Consider the following 17,072-nt stretch of genomic DNA (forward strand, 5'->3'; position numbering starts at 1 on the left):
TTATTGTCTCAATCGCTAGTTTCAAGTCTTCATGTTGTAACCTCTAACTTTGGTGGCCTAAACAACGTCTTATTAAGCATTTGGTTGTATTAAAAGACCCTCTAAAGATACAGATGTTCAGTTTTTCCAGCAACTACATTTTGTTTTAATGGTTTTAAGCCTCTTTTTTTGCTAGTGAAAGTTAGCATTAGCACAGTTAACCATCACTGTAAATGCATTGTGCTTACCGAGCTAGTAGCTAGCATCAGCTCTACTGTCTTTTCCAAATACAATCACTTCCCATCACTTCTGGCTCTACAAATACAACATGGCGACAGTCTCAATGGCAAACTCAAGGCTTCAAAACAGGAGTCCACAAACCATGTCACTATGGTTACGTCCATTTATTTATTTATTTACAGTCTTTGATGAGTTTTGTTTCCCCGTAAAAAGTTAAAATATGTTCATATGTGATGCTACATTGCACTAAAAGTGTCTCTATATCTTTAAGCTGGCTCCAAGAAGGATGGATAAAAAGAAATAATCACACTATCTTTTGAAAAAAAAAAGAAGCTTTAATTCATTGCTTTACACAATAGAAACAAACACTATGTAGACTTGATAAAGACAACAAAAAATTGTAAGAATTGAAAAATTAAACATTTTCTCACACTCATCCTGACCAGTAAAAATACAGAGAGATAACTTTAACGTGATAACTGAAGATGTCGGAGCTACCAGGAGCTGAAGTCTCCGAAGCCGGTCTTTCCTTTGGCCTTCTTGACTGCTACACCGCTGGTAGACGGTTCGCTTTCGGCTTCAGGGGCCGAACGTTTTCTGAAAGACAAGAAGCAGACTGTCAGCACACGGAGGACGTCCATGATGTTTTGCTGCTTTCCTCCAAGGATATTTTCCTCTTGTTTGTTGAAGATTAAGGCTTTCTCTTCTGTATGAATTCCCTCTCATAACTCTATTGTCTTTATAAATTAGTTATTTATGCCTTTGTAAATGTGTCCCAGACTTTCCTTTTCTTACTGTCAAAATCTTGGCTTCTCTTTTTGGGGCTCGACAAGGTTACAGAAACATCAACATGAACCTTTCCCTCACCTGACTGTAAAGCATCACTTTGGATGTTCTTATGAATCAAACCTTCTTACCCAAATGTTTAAGGAATAGTTTAAAAATGTGGGTTGGTTTCAGGCTTTGTGAAGATGAAGCAACAAAGCTTTTTCATCTTCAACAGCGCCTTTATGTTCCAAGTTCAACATATTTTGTGCACGTAGGAACGTAATCCTTGAAATACCGGGGTTTTGTTATGACATTTAATATTTTATGTTCAAGTTAAGATCAAAGATTTTTTGGATGAAGTAAAGGCTTTTGTGAAGTTAAAGCCATAGTTCAACACTTTTGGGAAAATATGCTTGTTCGCCTTCTTCTTGAGTTAGAAGAGAAGATTGATCGTACTCTCAACAACATGAGTGGGATCAATCTTCTCATCTTACTCTCAGCAATAAAGCAAAATGTTGTTTTTTTTTATCTTCACAGAACTTTTAAAACCATCTTCAATCTAAACCTAAACACACAATTCTCAACGGCATAACTAAATTTATGTAGTTCAAGGATTTGGTCTTGCACACAAAAATCAATGAGTTCAATCAATCCAGGCAGCATTAAGGTACCCAAGTCAAGTCCGAAAAACTGGTCAAAGAAAAGAAAATGTTCTTCTTTCACTCATACACAGAGCAGTGTTTAAAGCTTTATTAAAAGCCTTTTTTATAAGTCAGGTTTAACTATTCTAAACAGCCAGTTTCCAACTTCACAGTGTTCAAATAGGAAGAAATAATAAAAACTTAATGATTGATATAAACAACAAATTATTGCATCACACACTTAAGTGACAATTACAAAATGCTAATATAATAAAACATTAATATCACCTTCTCTACACTTTGGAACTGGATGAACATGGCGGCCGTTTTGGAAATTTATCCTAAACTATCCATTAAAATCGGTTTAAAAAAGAACTTGTCAAAACTTAAACTTTCTTTATATTTCTTGTTTACGTTGGCTCTCTGCTGTTTGGTGCTGAGCAGGAAGCTACACTTATATTGTTTGAGCTGGCTTGCGGAAAACTACTGACAGCAATCATATGGCAGCTGAAAAAATGAAACAATGAGCTAAAAAAGTGTCTAAAAGCTGTTTAGAGCTGAAGAGTTGGGTCTTCAGTTAGGAGATGTAGAGTAACAAAGTTTTAAGAAAATCCTCTGAAGTGGCAAATTAAGCCCAGAATCAAAGGTATAATGTAATTATACAGACTGAACTTTGACCTTACCACTAATATTTAATCAATTCATGTCACAGAAAGATGTTTTTTGGCATTTCACAACATAATGTTCTTTTCAGATAAACCTCTCTTATGTCCTTCCCTTTTTTTTATTCCCCTGTAAATCCGTAAAAAAACAAATTAAACCTGAAACCCTAAAAAGCCCATAAATGAATAAACACCCCACCTGTCATTTTACATTTAACTGTCTGGGAACATAATCACACTGTTATTTGGGAACTCTGCATAAAACTATATAAGTGAAACTGACGTGATGACAGGAGCAGGATAAAATGGGTAAATTCTGACAATAAAATATCAAAGAAAGGTAAAAACATTAGTTTAATTATGTCTTAATAAACACCTTAATCAACACCAGCATGAAGCAGAGCATTTTTAGTGCAGCTGATGCTCCTTCATTTTGAATAATGACTGTAATTTCAGCATTGCCACAGATGCTACAAGGTAATATTGTGGAAAGTGTTTCAGATGTAATAGCCTTATTTTTTTTTTATTATACTACTAAAACATTCAACCACAATTAAGCTCTTAATTGAAGTTGGACACACCTGAGCATTGTAGAAAATAACACAGAACAAACTACCATAAAAATATAGCATTTAACTTTGCAAAAGGACAAGAATCCCATGTTTTCTTTTATCTCGTTATCTGGTTTATTGGATTATTTTGAGGTTTAGTCTTCAAACATAAAGATCTAAGCTGTTATATATCGTGCCAGAGCCGCTAAAACAAGTGTTGCAGCACAGATCTAAAACTTGAACTCAAATAAAATGTGTTGTAATATCACAAAACACAATATGCTTAAATGCAATAAAAATACGGTCTGGGTAATAAACCTGAATTATTCCCAGGGGGTAATCTTCTCAGTAATTGTCAATTTTTCACATTATACCTCAATTCATTCTGCGCTGCTATGTTATCATGTTTTATGATCCATTCATTGCTGTAGAGACTCTAAAAAACACATGTTAATACAGTTTGTGTGACGTTTTAATCCAAATTCTGTCTGGAAAGTGGGAAAAAAAACATTATTTAATTTATGATTTGTGTATATGCAGCTTTTATAAACGCTGCAGGGATTCTTATGGATGATGGCAGTAAGCACTAAATCACTATGCATGTGTGTGTGTGTGTGTGTGTGTGTGTACTTACGCCGTGGTGGGGTTGATGTATTTCCCCACACCTTGTTTAAAGGTCTTTGGCGCCTTCTCCTCCTTCGCTTTCTTCAGGGCGGCGCTGTCAAACTGCATCTCCTCCTCCTGCTTCTTCTGCAGCTCTTTTTCTCGCTCTGCTGCAATCTGAAAACACACAAATCATGTCAATCCTCCCCAAAACATGCAACGAGATCAGAGGATAAAGAGGCAAAGCGTGATAATCGTTACTACAGTGTTGACATGTTGCAAACAAGCAAATAGACAAACCTGAGCATCAGCCTCTTCGTACGGGTCCACAAACACAGTCGTACTTATGAGCTTGATCTCCGACTGTCAAAGAGTCAAACACACAAAATACAGTTAAAAAAAAAGCATTTGGCTCACTTAAAGAAAAAGTAAATATTTCTGGTGTATGCTGGTCACTATTACATGATTTTTAAGTGATAAAGTATCTAAAATGTTAAGTTCTGCTTTCATATACGGGTCAATTATATGTTTTGTGTTGTCTAGCCAAATTTAAAGGGGTTAAAATATGAAAATAAACGTATGAATAACTTGCACACTTTCTTTTTTTGTGGACCCAACATCAAATTTCTGCTTTTAATCCATTTTGAGAGAATATATTAGAGGATTATGGTAAAAATGTCTAAGTGGTGTAACCATAAAAACCTTGTACCAAATAATTTAACTTAATGCTAAATTCTCATAAAACACCATATCAACTAGTTTGGCATGATCTTACATTATAACTTTTATATTAAATAAAGGTAATGGAATAAAATTGTTCTAAATATTACATTTAATCTGGTAACCATGGAGATCAGGAACCATTTAATGAAGTAATTATCCATATAAGTCCACTTAAATACACTGTAGGTGGATAAAATATTTAATATTTATCATTCTTTTGTGGTTACACCATTTGACATTTTCAGGAGCATTCAGTCTTACTTTTGGAAAAAATGGTGCAAATATTATGTGTGACAAACATCTTGAGAACTGCAACTGCAAGTTTTTTTGTAAGGACATTTAGATTTTAGCATCAATAAAAACTAGCTGCTTTTTTAAAATAAGTTTCCTTACTGCTTGTTAGTAATTTAAAATGATAGATTGAACACTTCTGCTTTGTACAGACTGGGTGTAGCCCTTCCCTGACATTTCCAGCTCCTTTCTCGGTGGCCCTGCTTCATTCTTGTCTCAGCGCCTGACCTTTACATGATCCATGTACGGGTGAAAATACTGTCATGGCACTGTGGCTGAGTCTTGTACCCCACAGCTGCTTTTAATGTTGGTGATCTAGGAACTGAAAGCGATTTGCACACCGGGACAGGAGTGTCGGCTACATTTATAGATTGTAAAATTAAACATGATTTGAAGAAAAATCCTCATAATTAGATTTCACTGCATACACTCTCTCATGCCTCAAGATTACTACAAAAAAATGAATACTACTATGATGAATAAAAGCTATGTTTTCTCCTTCCTCAGAACTAAATAAATGGTTTGTAAGTCAAATTTAATTATGTTTAAGGCACACCAGACTGTAAACATCATTAATTCTTACTTTGGGTTTGTCTGTTTTAGGATCGCTCTCCACATTCTCCATCGCCGTCAGCGCTTCAAATCCACCAACAACTCTTCAAAAAAAGAAAATAGAAACATTGAAGTTTAAGGCACAAGTGCAGCGAAGCAAAAAATAATGAGAAGACTTTGAATTTGGAATGGATTCATTACCAATTCAGCCATTTTTATAACCATTCAACCATTCAAAAAAGTGACAAGTTTAAATCAATTCAATTCAAACCCCCTGTAACAAAACCCTGATGAAGTGTTCTTGAGCCAGACACCAAATCTCTCTCATTTACGGGCCCGCTGGACTGTGCAGAATGTACTTTCTGTTCATACTGACAAAAGTACTGAGTCAGAAAACATGCTGGTGTCATGCTACAAGTACACGTGAGATGATGAAATACTATCCGTGAAGTTTAGATGTCAGGACGCTGAACAGTTGATTCTTGTTTGGGGCAGAATTTGACAACTATGGAAAGTCACTTTGTATTACATCTTTTTGTAGTAAATATGTAATATGAATAACGTTTTATTCTCTATTCGTCTCTTACTTCTTCTTTCATTACTGGTAAGATAACTAGATGCAGATATTCTACCTGATATGTGGGTCAGTGACAAATAAGGGTTGGCAAGATGAGCAATTAAAAAATATCTTAAAAAATGGTCTTAAAAGCAGCATCAGGTTTGTTAAAATGTACATTTCGTATTTTTGTTGGTTTTATATCATTTGAAATGACATTTGCACCATTTTTTACCAAAAGTAAGACTGAATGCTCCTTAAAATGTCAAATGGTGTAACCACAAAAGAATGATAAATATTAAATATTTTATCCACCTACAGTGTATTTAAGTGGACTTATACTAATAATGACTTCATTTAAAACAATGTAAATGTTTCCTGATCTCCATGGTTACCAGATTAAATGTAATATTAAGAACAATTGTATTCCATTACCTTTATTTAATATAAAAGTTATAATGTAAGATCATGCCAAACTAGTTGATATGGTGTTTTATTGAGAATTTAGTGTTTTTAAGCAAGTTGAATTATTTGGTACAAAGTTTTTATGGTTACACCACTTAGATATTTTTTACCATAATCCTCTAATATATTCTCTCAAAATGGATTAAAAGCAGAAATTTGATGCTGGGTCTACAAAAAAAGAATGTGTGCAAGTTATTCATACGTTTATTTTCACATTTTAACCCCTTTAAATTTGACTAAACCACATGGACACCTAAAATGACGTCGACCCCCATGTGCATTTGCATGTATTTGACTGGTTAAAGAAGTGCAGCCAGTGATGTATCTTATTTCTCTGCGCCACAGAGCTCTACTGTTGACTAAAAACACATCAGTGAGCCACAGCATTACTCTGGCTGACATGTTCCATCATTACTATGAACACGGCCACTTTAGTTTATTTTTAGACAATCCCACATACAGCATCCTGCTGCTGGAGATACTCAGTAAAAGAACTACATGTGTATTAATGCACTAGAGAAAAATAAACCCCAATAAAGGCACCATTTCATTCTGTTTGAGTGTCGTTTTGCTTAATAGCTACAATTTCCAGATGAGCCTTTTCAAAAAATGAAATTGTACATTTGTGACCTGTTCTCAGTAGAAAAAGAGGCAGCTTCATGGGATTTGTTGTTGTTTGCTTTGCTATTACTGGTCTAATCATCGCCTGAGTGATCATTAAATATTAGAAAAAACAAGAAAACAAGTGTACAGTTTGTCATTTCAAAAAATCCACAAAAAAGATACAAGATAAATTATTTCATTTCAGTCGATATCCATAATTACGGATCATTTTATTAAAGACCAGGAGAAAAAAAAGTTGAATTTAACCACCTGATTTTAAACATAACCACTTTATTTATATGGGTCAATGTTTTTGTGTGTCCATGTAGTTTAGTCAAATTTAAAGGGGTTAAAATGCAACTTGCACACATTCTTTTTTTGTTCTGCTTTTAATGCATTTTGAGAGAATATATTAGAGGATTATGGCAAAAATGTCTAAGTGGTGTAACCATAAAAACTTTGTACCAAATAATTCAACTTGCTTAAAAACAGTAAATTGTCAATAAAACACCATATCAACTAGTTTGGCATGATCTTACATTATAACTTTTTATATTAAATAAAGGTAATGGAATACAATTGTTCTAAATATTACATTTAATCTGGTAACCATGGAGATCAGGAAATATTTTTAACCACACTGTAGGTGGATAAAATATTCTCATCATTCTCTATCATTCTTTTGTGGTTACACCATTTGACATTTTCAGGAGCATTCAGTCTCACTTTTGGTAAAAAAAAACAACCCTTATTTGTCACTGAAAAGTTGCCACACTGGTGAGCTGAACTGTCCTTTGTTAACCATCAATTTCCTCATTGTCTGCACTCGTTTTCTCACCCCAAGCTGTTTCTATTGTTGTGTCACATGTCAATGGTGCAACTGAACCACACGCTTGTTAAAAGAGTCACTGTTTGTCAGAGTGTCACTCGTAGCACGCTCCATTATCGAGGGATAAGATAGCTAGTTAATGAGAGAGGGAGGGAGGGAGGGAGAACACTTGGGGGGGTTGTTCATGATATAGCCGAACTCTGCGTATTCGTTACGTGCTTTCATGGTGGATTGAATTGAACCATTTATAACATAATTTTTGTATTGCTATTGATAAAGACTCATCTATCATTTAGATCATCTATCTAAACTATCATTTTATCATCCAGGCCTATATGAAATTTACAGTGGGCAGATTATTACAAAATTAGCCTTGACACCTTGAATTATGACTATCGTGCAAAACAGAGGGGGCCTGCTATATATAATTATGAACTTATTATGCATATACAAGAAAAAAAGACAATAATTTTACACTAGTTATAGTTTAAAGCTATAATTATAAGATGGAGTCTAGCTGCTTATAGAACAGTCAAGCAGATTTAAGTTTTCGGTCATATCGTCAGCTTAGAAATCAACAAAACGCTCACATTTCAAGCAGTTATATTGTTAGAAATGAAAAAAGATTTCATCAAATGATCAAAACCAAGTATTCAGCAAAGCCGTGTAATAGTACGCCTACATGTAATGGTTTTTTTTTCATTCAATATAGTGTATCATCTTGCTGGCTGTGGGAGTTGTGCAGATCTCATTATATTCCTCAGGCAACTTTTGAACATTGGTCACCACTATAAAAAAAAAAAAAAAAAATTGTCTTTGTTATAAGTACATTGGCCTCATGGTGTAAACACAGCGGAGAAAACAACCGCTGATGATATATAGTCTGTCAAACGCTAAGGGCCGAGAGGCGATCTGTTTGTGACTCCCCCTGGTGCAGAGCACTTTAAAAAAAGAAGTTGCTCTCACTTTCCTCTTTAAACTGCAAACTCTTTATCCAGCTGCTCCTGTGGGGGCCGTGTGTAGTGACAAAAGACAGACACACACACACACATACACACAGTGATAAATACACGCAGTGATAAATACACACAAATAGTGTACCCAATAGATGGCAGTGGGGTTGCTTCTCGGGGGCCACGTGAGCTATGCTTCCACATGTTCAGATGAAAAGCAGAGCTAACCCACACGCGATGACTCACTGACTTTACGGTATCAAGACTCAAGTACAGAGCAATGTTCCCAAAAACTGTTTTAATGCCAAGGATCGCAAAAAAAACCCCTTTGCTCTCAAGAACAGTTATCTCACGCTTCTTTCTGGAAGACGCCTAAATAGTTGAGCAATTTTTCGAAGCAGATATCACGTAAAAGCAATTTCAAGCTCGAGAAAAAGTAAGGATTGCTTATGTCACAATTGTAGTCGCATCCAAAGTGGCAACATTACTGTGTACTACGGCTGGGTATCGGTATCGGTACCTGATACTTTTAAGATATCAACTGAAATAAATCGTTAACAAGTTGTATGGAAACGTCTCCCGTCAAACGATACCTGCAACCGATCCTTTTAAGATAAGATATTCTTTTATTAGACCCACAATAGGAAAACTTACAATATTTCAGAAAAGTGAACATTAAAAAAGTTTCAATAATAAGAATAAAGAACAATAAATAAGTAAGTAAAAAAGCAATAATAACAATAGTAGTTAAAAAATATAGTAAATAATAATGACAGGTTTAAAGTGAGAATATATAAAATTGAAAGGAGAAGTAAACCTACAATACTGATATTACACAGTAGTGAAGATTAAAGTGCAGTTTCTTTTGCATCCAGAACTTGAAAATATGACTATTTGTACGGACTTGCTCACAGCTAATCAATGCTAGCGTTCTTCGCTTTAATGCCACATGTGATTGGTCCGCTGCCACAGCAGCTACGACCCGTCTGTGGTGGTGAATTCGTGGTGAATATGAATTAGCGCGCTTAACAGTTCAGCAGCCAAGATGCCACCTAAACGCTCTAAAGTGTGTCTACACTACACGCCTGTTACACCTGATAAAAGAAAGAGACCTAAATGTGGAATGGGGATCGAATTAAGTTCTCTATTGGTATCAGTATCACTTTAAGAGTACTTGAATTGGTACTGGTATCGTCATTTTTAAACGATACCCAGCCCAACCCAAGTACTTACTTAATTACCATGACTGTTGTATTTCTGGTGTTAAACTGGAAAAAAAGGGGGAAGATATGGATAAATATCCTCTATTATTTACAAGTGAATATGATGGTATTGATAAACAGTGCTGTGCAAAAGTTTGAGGCACTTTAGATTCTTATCCATCACGTAATACCCTCAGGGAGGCGACTGATTGGTCCCAAATTTATTCTGCAGCATGACAATGACCCCAAACATACAACCAGAGTGATAAATAACCATCTTCATCAGCGAGAAGAACAAGGAGTTCTGCAACAGATGGTTTGGCCCCCGCAGAGCCCTGATCTCATCATCACAGAGTCAGTCTGGGATTAACATGAAGAGATAGAAGCGGCTGAGAGGCGGAAATCTACAGAAAAAGAAGAACTGTGGAGACTTCTTCAAAAGATGTAGAAACAACCGACCTGCCAAGTACCCGAAAACCTGTGTGCAGGTGTACCGAGAAAGGCAAAGCGTGCTCACACCAAATACTGACTTGATAAATTACAACTCACTTTAATGTTTTAATGCCTAAACCTTTTGCATAGTTCTGTATATTGTGATATAATACAGAAAAATCTATTTAGAAATTCTTACTGGATAAATTACCCAGACGGAGTTGTATCCAGTGAATTCAAAGCCCAATATATCAAAGCACAATCCAATATTAAAATCCAATAAGCAGCTTCATGGCATATATACAGTATGCTCAAATCTCAGGAAACTGAAAACCGCAGGTAAAAGTCAGCTGGTGGACAAATAGCGTTATATCTCCTCTTTTAGGACATGATTAACACATCAGCTCCACCAAAAGGTAATTTAACAGTAATTTAACTATAAAATAATAAGCTCAAATATCCTCCAGGCAGTCTGGTGTTCACACAGAAGTACTAATGTTCACACAAAAAACTAATATTTGAGCCCAGAAATGTAATTTCAATGTGTGTGAGAGGCTAAAGAATATTTTATGCTTATTATACAACGACATAAATAAAACTTTATACTAATACTGATCCTGTGGCAGGCAAAATAGTGTTTTTTTTAAAAGGTAGAAAACCCACTAAAGCAGAAAAGTAGCACAGACACAACTTTCTGATAAACTAATTCACTGATTAAGAAAGAAATGCCAAACATCTTTTGGTTTTTATCTTCTAAAATGTGAGAAATGTGCAGCTTTTCTCTGTTCAATGTCATAGCCATCCAGACCTCGGTATTTTTCCGAAGGTACATTTGACCATCTTAGATGTTTTGTGTCAGCCTCCTCTTGCTTATGATGCTTTACTACTCGACAGATCATTTATGCTACTGCAGACTCAGACTGACATGTGGGCGGATCCATAATAAATTTAGATTTTGGACCTCAGTATTTCTAAAACCCTGCATATGTCCCTTTTTAATGTCGTGGTACACAGAGTATATTTGGGTTTCGGGCTATAATTAGGACACAACAAGCAATCTGAAGAATTTACCTTTGGCTTTGGGAAACTGTGAATCCAATTTGTCACTACTTTCTGACATTTTATGAATTAAATGTTTGCTTAATTAAGCAAATTAATACAGTAATTTGTGCATTTTGATTTAAAATAAAATGATAGCAAACTGACAAAAAAACTGACTGATGCCAGTAGAGAAACCTGGCTTTCACCCAAAACAAAAAAACAAAACAGGAGCTCTAAAAAGAAACAAACTCAACCTGTCAGAGTATATAATGCACCTGTTAAAAACTCTCCAGTCTTCTCTTCAGGCTTTTTCATCCTGTAGAAGTCAAACCACCTGGCTGTGCTCTCTCAGTCTGACATTTCCTCTGAATAGGAACATTTCCCTCTAAGAGACTTCACATTATGTATAGATCAGGTTAAGTGGACAGACACAGTCAGCCCCATTAAATGTTCAAAGACCTCAGTCAGTCTGGAGAGGTATAAAGCTGGACGTGGGGGGTTAAAGCATACACTTTTTAAAGTGTGCTGACCATGTGAAGAGCCAGTCAGTTGAAAGCAGTCTGAATATATTTTTAGACAAGAGGCACTGAGCTTTCTCCAAAAAAAAAAAGACAACCATTTGAGATCATGCTCAGCTCAGCAGAGGAAGAGCTATCAGTTTAGATTCAGCATCTGCTAAATTTTTTACTGCTCTAGTTCAGGAGTTAGACCAAAATCACAATACTGGTTGCTCTGTGTAAAGCTCCAGAGGAACTAAATATATACTAAAGGGAAGAAAAAGAAGAAGAAGAGGAAAGAAAAGAGCAGAAAAGAAGATGTGGCTCACCAAACTTTTTTGCGTAAATGACACTGAGCATTAAGCAAGCATCTGTCAGGACTGTTACCTTTCAAAACCAACGGCCTGGGCTGCTAAAATGCACAAAACACTGACACTAACACCACCGTGGATGCTATTTAAATATGAATAAATGAATAATCATACAATTTAGTGTAAAAATATATTTTTAAAAAAATAGAAAATTTACCTTCCGAACACTGTGTGCTTCCTGTCGAGGTAGGTGCACGACCTGAATGTGATGAAGCTGAAAGCAAACAGGACAAAAAAACAACAATATTACATTAGTATAAATATTCAAATATTCAACAAAAATAATAAATAAATAAATAAATAAAGGTTCTGTATAAATGAATATGTGAAAAGCAATGAAGGTAGAGGAAAGCAACACAAATCTAAAAGGGAGCTGGGTCTGATTATTTACTGTAATAACTGGTGTATAAGTCCCAGTCTATTTTGGGAGGGGTCTCATGCTGGGAAAACACTTTTCTATTAAAGTCTGGTTTATTTGAATGCACAAGTAGTTCATTTATAAACACAAACATTTAAAATAAAAACACGCACATTAATTATTCTTCACTTTTTCTGATCACACATCAATCTCTGTGCATCCACATACACTCACTTCTGTTCTAATCCTTCAAAATAAAACCACCTCATCTTTACTGTGTGAATGCTTAAACCGGAAGAAACATAAATCGACTCTAAGCCATCTGTTTGTTATCTTGTTATCTTAGCCCAGAATCATCATATCATCCTAAGCATCTGGGCTTTGCAAGAAACTGGGCCTGTTTTTGAAAAAAATATGTCAGAGAATATCTGAGTTTATTTCTCATAAATTTGAAGGAGTAGAACAGAAGTGAGTGTATGTGGATGGGCAGCGATTGACGTGTGATTAGAAAAGTGAAGAGTAATAAATATGTGGCCGTCCTGTTCAAGCAGCGGAGCCTCCATGTTTTAATTCATAACCTATCAAAGTATGGGTGTCTATAACGATGGTTACACAAGTATCTCCTTATTGCTAAACCCAACTGAAAAGTAATTAGATCAGTTCTTCCGCGATCCAATACACCGTTTTTTACAGTAACTGATGTATAAAAATACAAGAAAACTACAGATTTACTTTTATTTAATACACAAAACATTTGAAAATATATCTAATTTGTTTTTCCACTTGATTTTCCAGTTTTCCACAAAATGCATCCAACGAATAATTAGCTAAAAAGCACCTTAACTTAATTTGTAGAGCACCCTTCATGAAAGAAATGCAGCTCAAAGTGCCTTAAAACTAAATAAATTACATACACCAAGTACTTCACATTAAAAGGGCCTAAAAGGAGCATAATCCAATGTTTAAAAAGGGAAACAAATGAGTGGAATATAGGATGGAAAAGCATTAAACACTCCTCGTCTCGGTCACCTGTGGGACCTCAGCTAAAATATATCAAAGGGAGGGAAATTCAAGGAAGGAAGAGATGTTAAAAAAAACAAAACACCAGTATCTCTCTGTAGACTGATTTTTCTAGCACACTGCGGTTGTTCAAAGTTTAAAAAAGACTCAAACAAAACATTTCTTACAACTGGGACTTGTTGGTGTTTGGGCCGGAGTTAGCCATGCTGAGAACCCCTCTGCCTGTGTGGGACAAGTTGGGCCGAAACTCGTCTTTGAAAGGTTTTCCCCAGAAGGATTCCCCTCCTGAGAACGGAGAAAGATGGAGGGAGAGAGGAAGAAAAAGAGAGAAGAAAAGGAAGTAGAAACATGTCAGGAGAAAGTAAGAGGTAACACTGTTGACAGATGACTAAGTGCTCTTTTATGATAAGTTTCTACACTCAGTTTCCTTCAAATCAGCTGTTGAACATTGACGCTAATGTTGAGTTTAAGAGTTTTCTGTTGAAGAAATATTTGTTTCAGTAGGTGAAGCTCTCATTTCAGATGCCCCAAATAGAGTCACGTCGCTATTCAGAATATCAAAAACATGATGACTTCTCATTTATTCTCTCCTAGGAATTAAATATGAAAAAATGTATTTCAAAGCAAAATGGTTTTTAGTGTTTTATAATAGATTTAATTAAAATATTTTGCATTAAAAACATTCATAAAATACATTCTTCTAGTAGTAATACTGTGTTCCTGGGCTACTAACTAACTCAAACTAGTCTCTTGGTTAATCCTGACACATTTACATTGCGACCTGAACTAAAATGTTTATTGAAATCTTCAAAAATAAAAAAAACTTCAGTTATCTTGTTATAAGTATTTGCAAATTCTATGTTTAATAAAAAGTATCTACATCAAAATCCCTGTTGTTACTCTTCCTGTGAATCATTTTCAAATGTTTGATGACCCTTCTTTAACCCAGGGTTGTATACAAAAATTGATCCAATAAAAAGAAACTGTGCGACAAGCTAACCACAACAATCCTATAAAACGCCCAGTTTCCTTAGCTGCCCAATCAAATGTCAAATATTTGATTTACATCCCTTTTTGTAAATGTACAAATTTTAGTTTCTGGGAAATACGTCACAGTACAGAAGCTAAAGACGCCCTAATCTTTGTTTTACTTGCTTTAAAGGAGCCGTTATGGAGTGTTTGACCACTAGGGGTGCTATCGAGCCACATTTACTGTAATAAACACTTCAAACTTGTTGCTAACAGAACAGAATTTTAACTTTTTTGAAGAAACTAAATGTATGTAGCTGGCAGGACAAAGCTATTTAAAAAAAGGGGACCTACCATGCACACTTACAGGTCTTTTCAATCTGTAATCTATAATTTATCGTATACTGGTCCTTTTCACAGCTCCTCAGTTCAGCCACTGTCTGAACATGCCCGATGCACCCGCTCAACAAACCATTAAAACTTTTCTCGTTCTTTACTCTAAATGTCCACTTTTCCAAATACATTCATACACTTTTGAGTTGGAATCCGCTTAAAAATATGAAAGTGGAAAATGGGATACACAGAAAAACCTTTGCAACAAAAGCAGTTCAGCAAGAGTTCAGAGCAGGTTTTTGGGCATTTTTTTTTTTTTTTTACCTTTGTTGTTATACAGTGAGTGGCAGAGAGGCCGGCAGGAAACAAGGGGGGGGGAGAGAGAGAGAGAGAGAGAGAGAGAGAGAGAGAGAGAGAGAGAGAGAGAGAGAGAGAGAGAGAGAGAGAGAGAGAGAGAGAGAGAGAGAGAGAGAGAGAGAGAGAGAGAGAGAGAGAGAGAGAGAGAGAGAGAGAGAGAGAGAGCGAGGGAGGGAGGTCAACAAAGGTAGTATGCCAGACTCGAACCAGGGACGTTGCAGGTATAACAGCATGTGCTAACCTGACTTGCAAAGGAGCATTTCTACCTACTTTAACCACAGTTTTTGGAACGTTGACCATATTTACAATAGATATCTACCATCATAATAATATAAAAATAACAGAAAACCACCAGCAGCATGATATAATAAATGTATTTTTATAGAGAGTCTTTATGTCAACATTTTAAAGGCAGCAGTTCACTGATCGTTGGCTGTGTTAATCTCTCATTTAACTGCACCATCTGGCTTCTTATCTATATACACAAAATTAGTTTACTTTAAGGCTGAGTTCATGTAGACATTGATTTTGTTGAGCTTCACAATTTATATCAGGAAACATCATTAAAATGACAACTGCAGCGGGTACAATGTGTTCAGACAACTGCACCATCAGAGGAACAGCCTGAAATGCCCTGTGTATTTTTTATTAAGAAGCCAAAGACCTATTTGCCCTTGAACATGGAGCCATGTTGAGAGCCTTCAGCTGTGAATCATTATTCAGACCGACTTCATCATTAAGAATCATCATGATGAGTATACAGGAATATGCACCGCAGGAGCTTATTGGCTCCCAACAGGGGAAGAGGATCTGTTGCCCTGAGGTGTGTTTCACTGTCCTGCGTCGTGCCAGCTGGTGTGTGTGTGCATGAAACGTTGTGTGTGTGTGTGTAGATGTATAGTTATGTACTGTATGTGTATGTTAATGCTCGACTTTAAACACGTACAACCAATAAATCGAAGCTTCGGAGGCTTTTTGTGCAGCCGTCAACCTTCCCTTGGTGACATTTCTGCATAATTTATCAACTCGCTGACATTTTACTTCGGTATGACTGGATCATAAATGAAGCAAGAGCCAGCCAAGAGGATGAAGAGAGAAATTCTCACCGAAGAGTTGAACCACTAAATCAAACTGTACTATATTTGACATCAATGGTACAAGCTCCAAAAGCAAAGAAAGCTAAAATATGAAAACATCAGCTTTGCATGAGCATCTCCGCTAATGAATGCATTATTTGGGGCATTTCAAAAAATACATGAGCATGTGTTTTTCCATTTCATATTTTTCTGTGTGTCCATGTCTGGGATTTCATTTACAAGTCAATGTTTAAAACATTTCTTTTCTTTCTTTCTTTCTTTCTTCACTCCCAAGCATCTGTGTTCTGAAGGGATGAACGAGGCTCTGCTGAACTGAAGGGAAAGAGTCACGCTACAGCGAGCAGTGAGCAGGATGTGTCTCTTACCAATTTATGTAGAAGGGGAAGGGAGGATGAAGAGACCAGGGACTCACTCAAAGTCAGAGCGATTTTTAATAAGATATTCTTGACATTTAAATCTCAAAATTCGAGTATCATGAAAGTGTTCCACCGGGGGTTCAACACCATATTTTTGAGCAGTCAAAACAGATTTACCACCAAAATACATGATTTCTACTAGTCCTCATGTCTTTCTTAAAAACTAAACTTGCAAAACACATTAAAAAAAGGAGGAAATTAAGTGTAGTTTATTCTGTGTATGCATTTTAGAGCAGATATTAACTCTTACTTACTATTCAGGGTCAAATTTGATCCATTTTTTTACTTTTAATAGCTGTAAAAACACCATATACACATTTCTTTTAGTCAGACTTTTCCTAATGTGGTCCACAGTATACAAAAATGGAAATAAAATGCATGTTTTTTTGCAGCTGATACTCATTTTTATAGATGTAAATGTACAAATCTGACCTGTGTTTATTTAAAAAAAAAAAAAATCCAAAAATCTGTATTAAAACATGTTGTATTCATCATATTCTATAAAATGTTCTCCTGGATGATAAAATAGTGATTGTATCTAAGTATGTAAGAGTTAAATCAAA

The 17,072-nt window shown here is 35.7% G+C and overlaps 1 protein-coding gene across 1 annotated transcript in view; it reads right to left on the reverse strand.

The window, feature by feature from the left end:
- Positions 1-415: 415 nt before the first annotated feature.
- ppil2 (peptidylprolyl isomerase (cyclophilin)-like 2) overlaps positions 416-17,072 on the reverse strand; it is a 43,561-nt gene continuing 26,904 nt past the window's right edge. Inside the window, 6 exon segments of the mRNA XM_062417451.1 lie at positions 416-816; positions 3,476-3,621; positions 3,745-3,807; positions 5,042-5,114; positions 12,117-12,173; positions 13,505-13,622. Coding sequence (XP_062273435.1) covers positions 714-816; positions 3,476-3,621; positions 3,745-3,807; positions 5,042-5,114; positions 12,117-12,173; positions 13,505-13,622 — 560 coding nt within the window. The 3' untranslated portion in view covers positions 416-713.

The sequence above is a fragment of the Scomber scombrus genome, chromosome 4, assembly GCF_963691925.1.
Source record: "Scomber scombrus chromosome 4, fScoSco1.1, whole genome shotgun sequence".
NCBI lineage: Eukaryota > Metazoa > Chordata > Actinopteri > Scombriformes > Scombridae > Scomber > Scomber scombrus.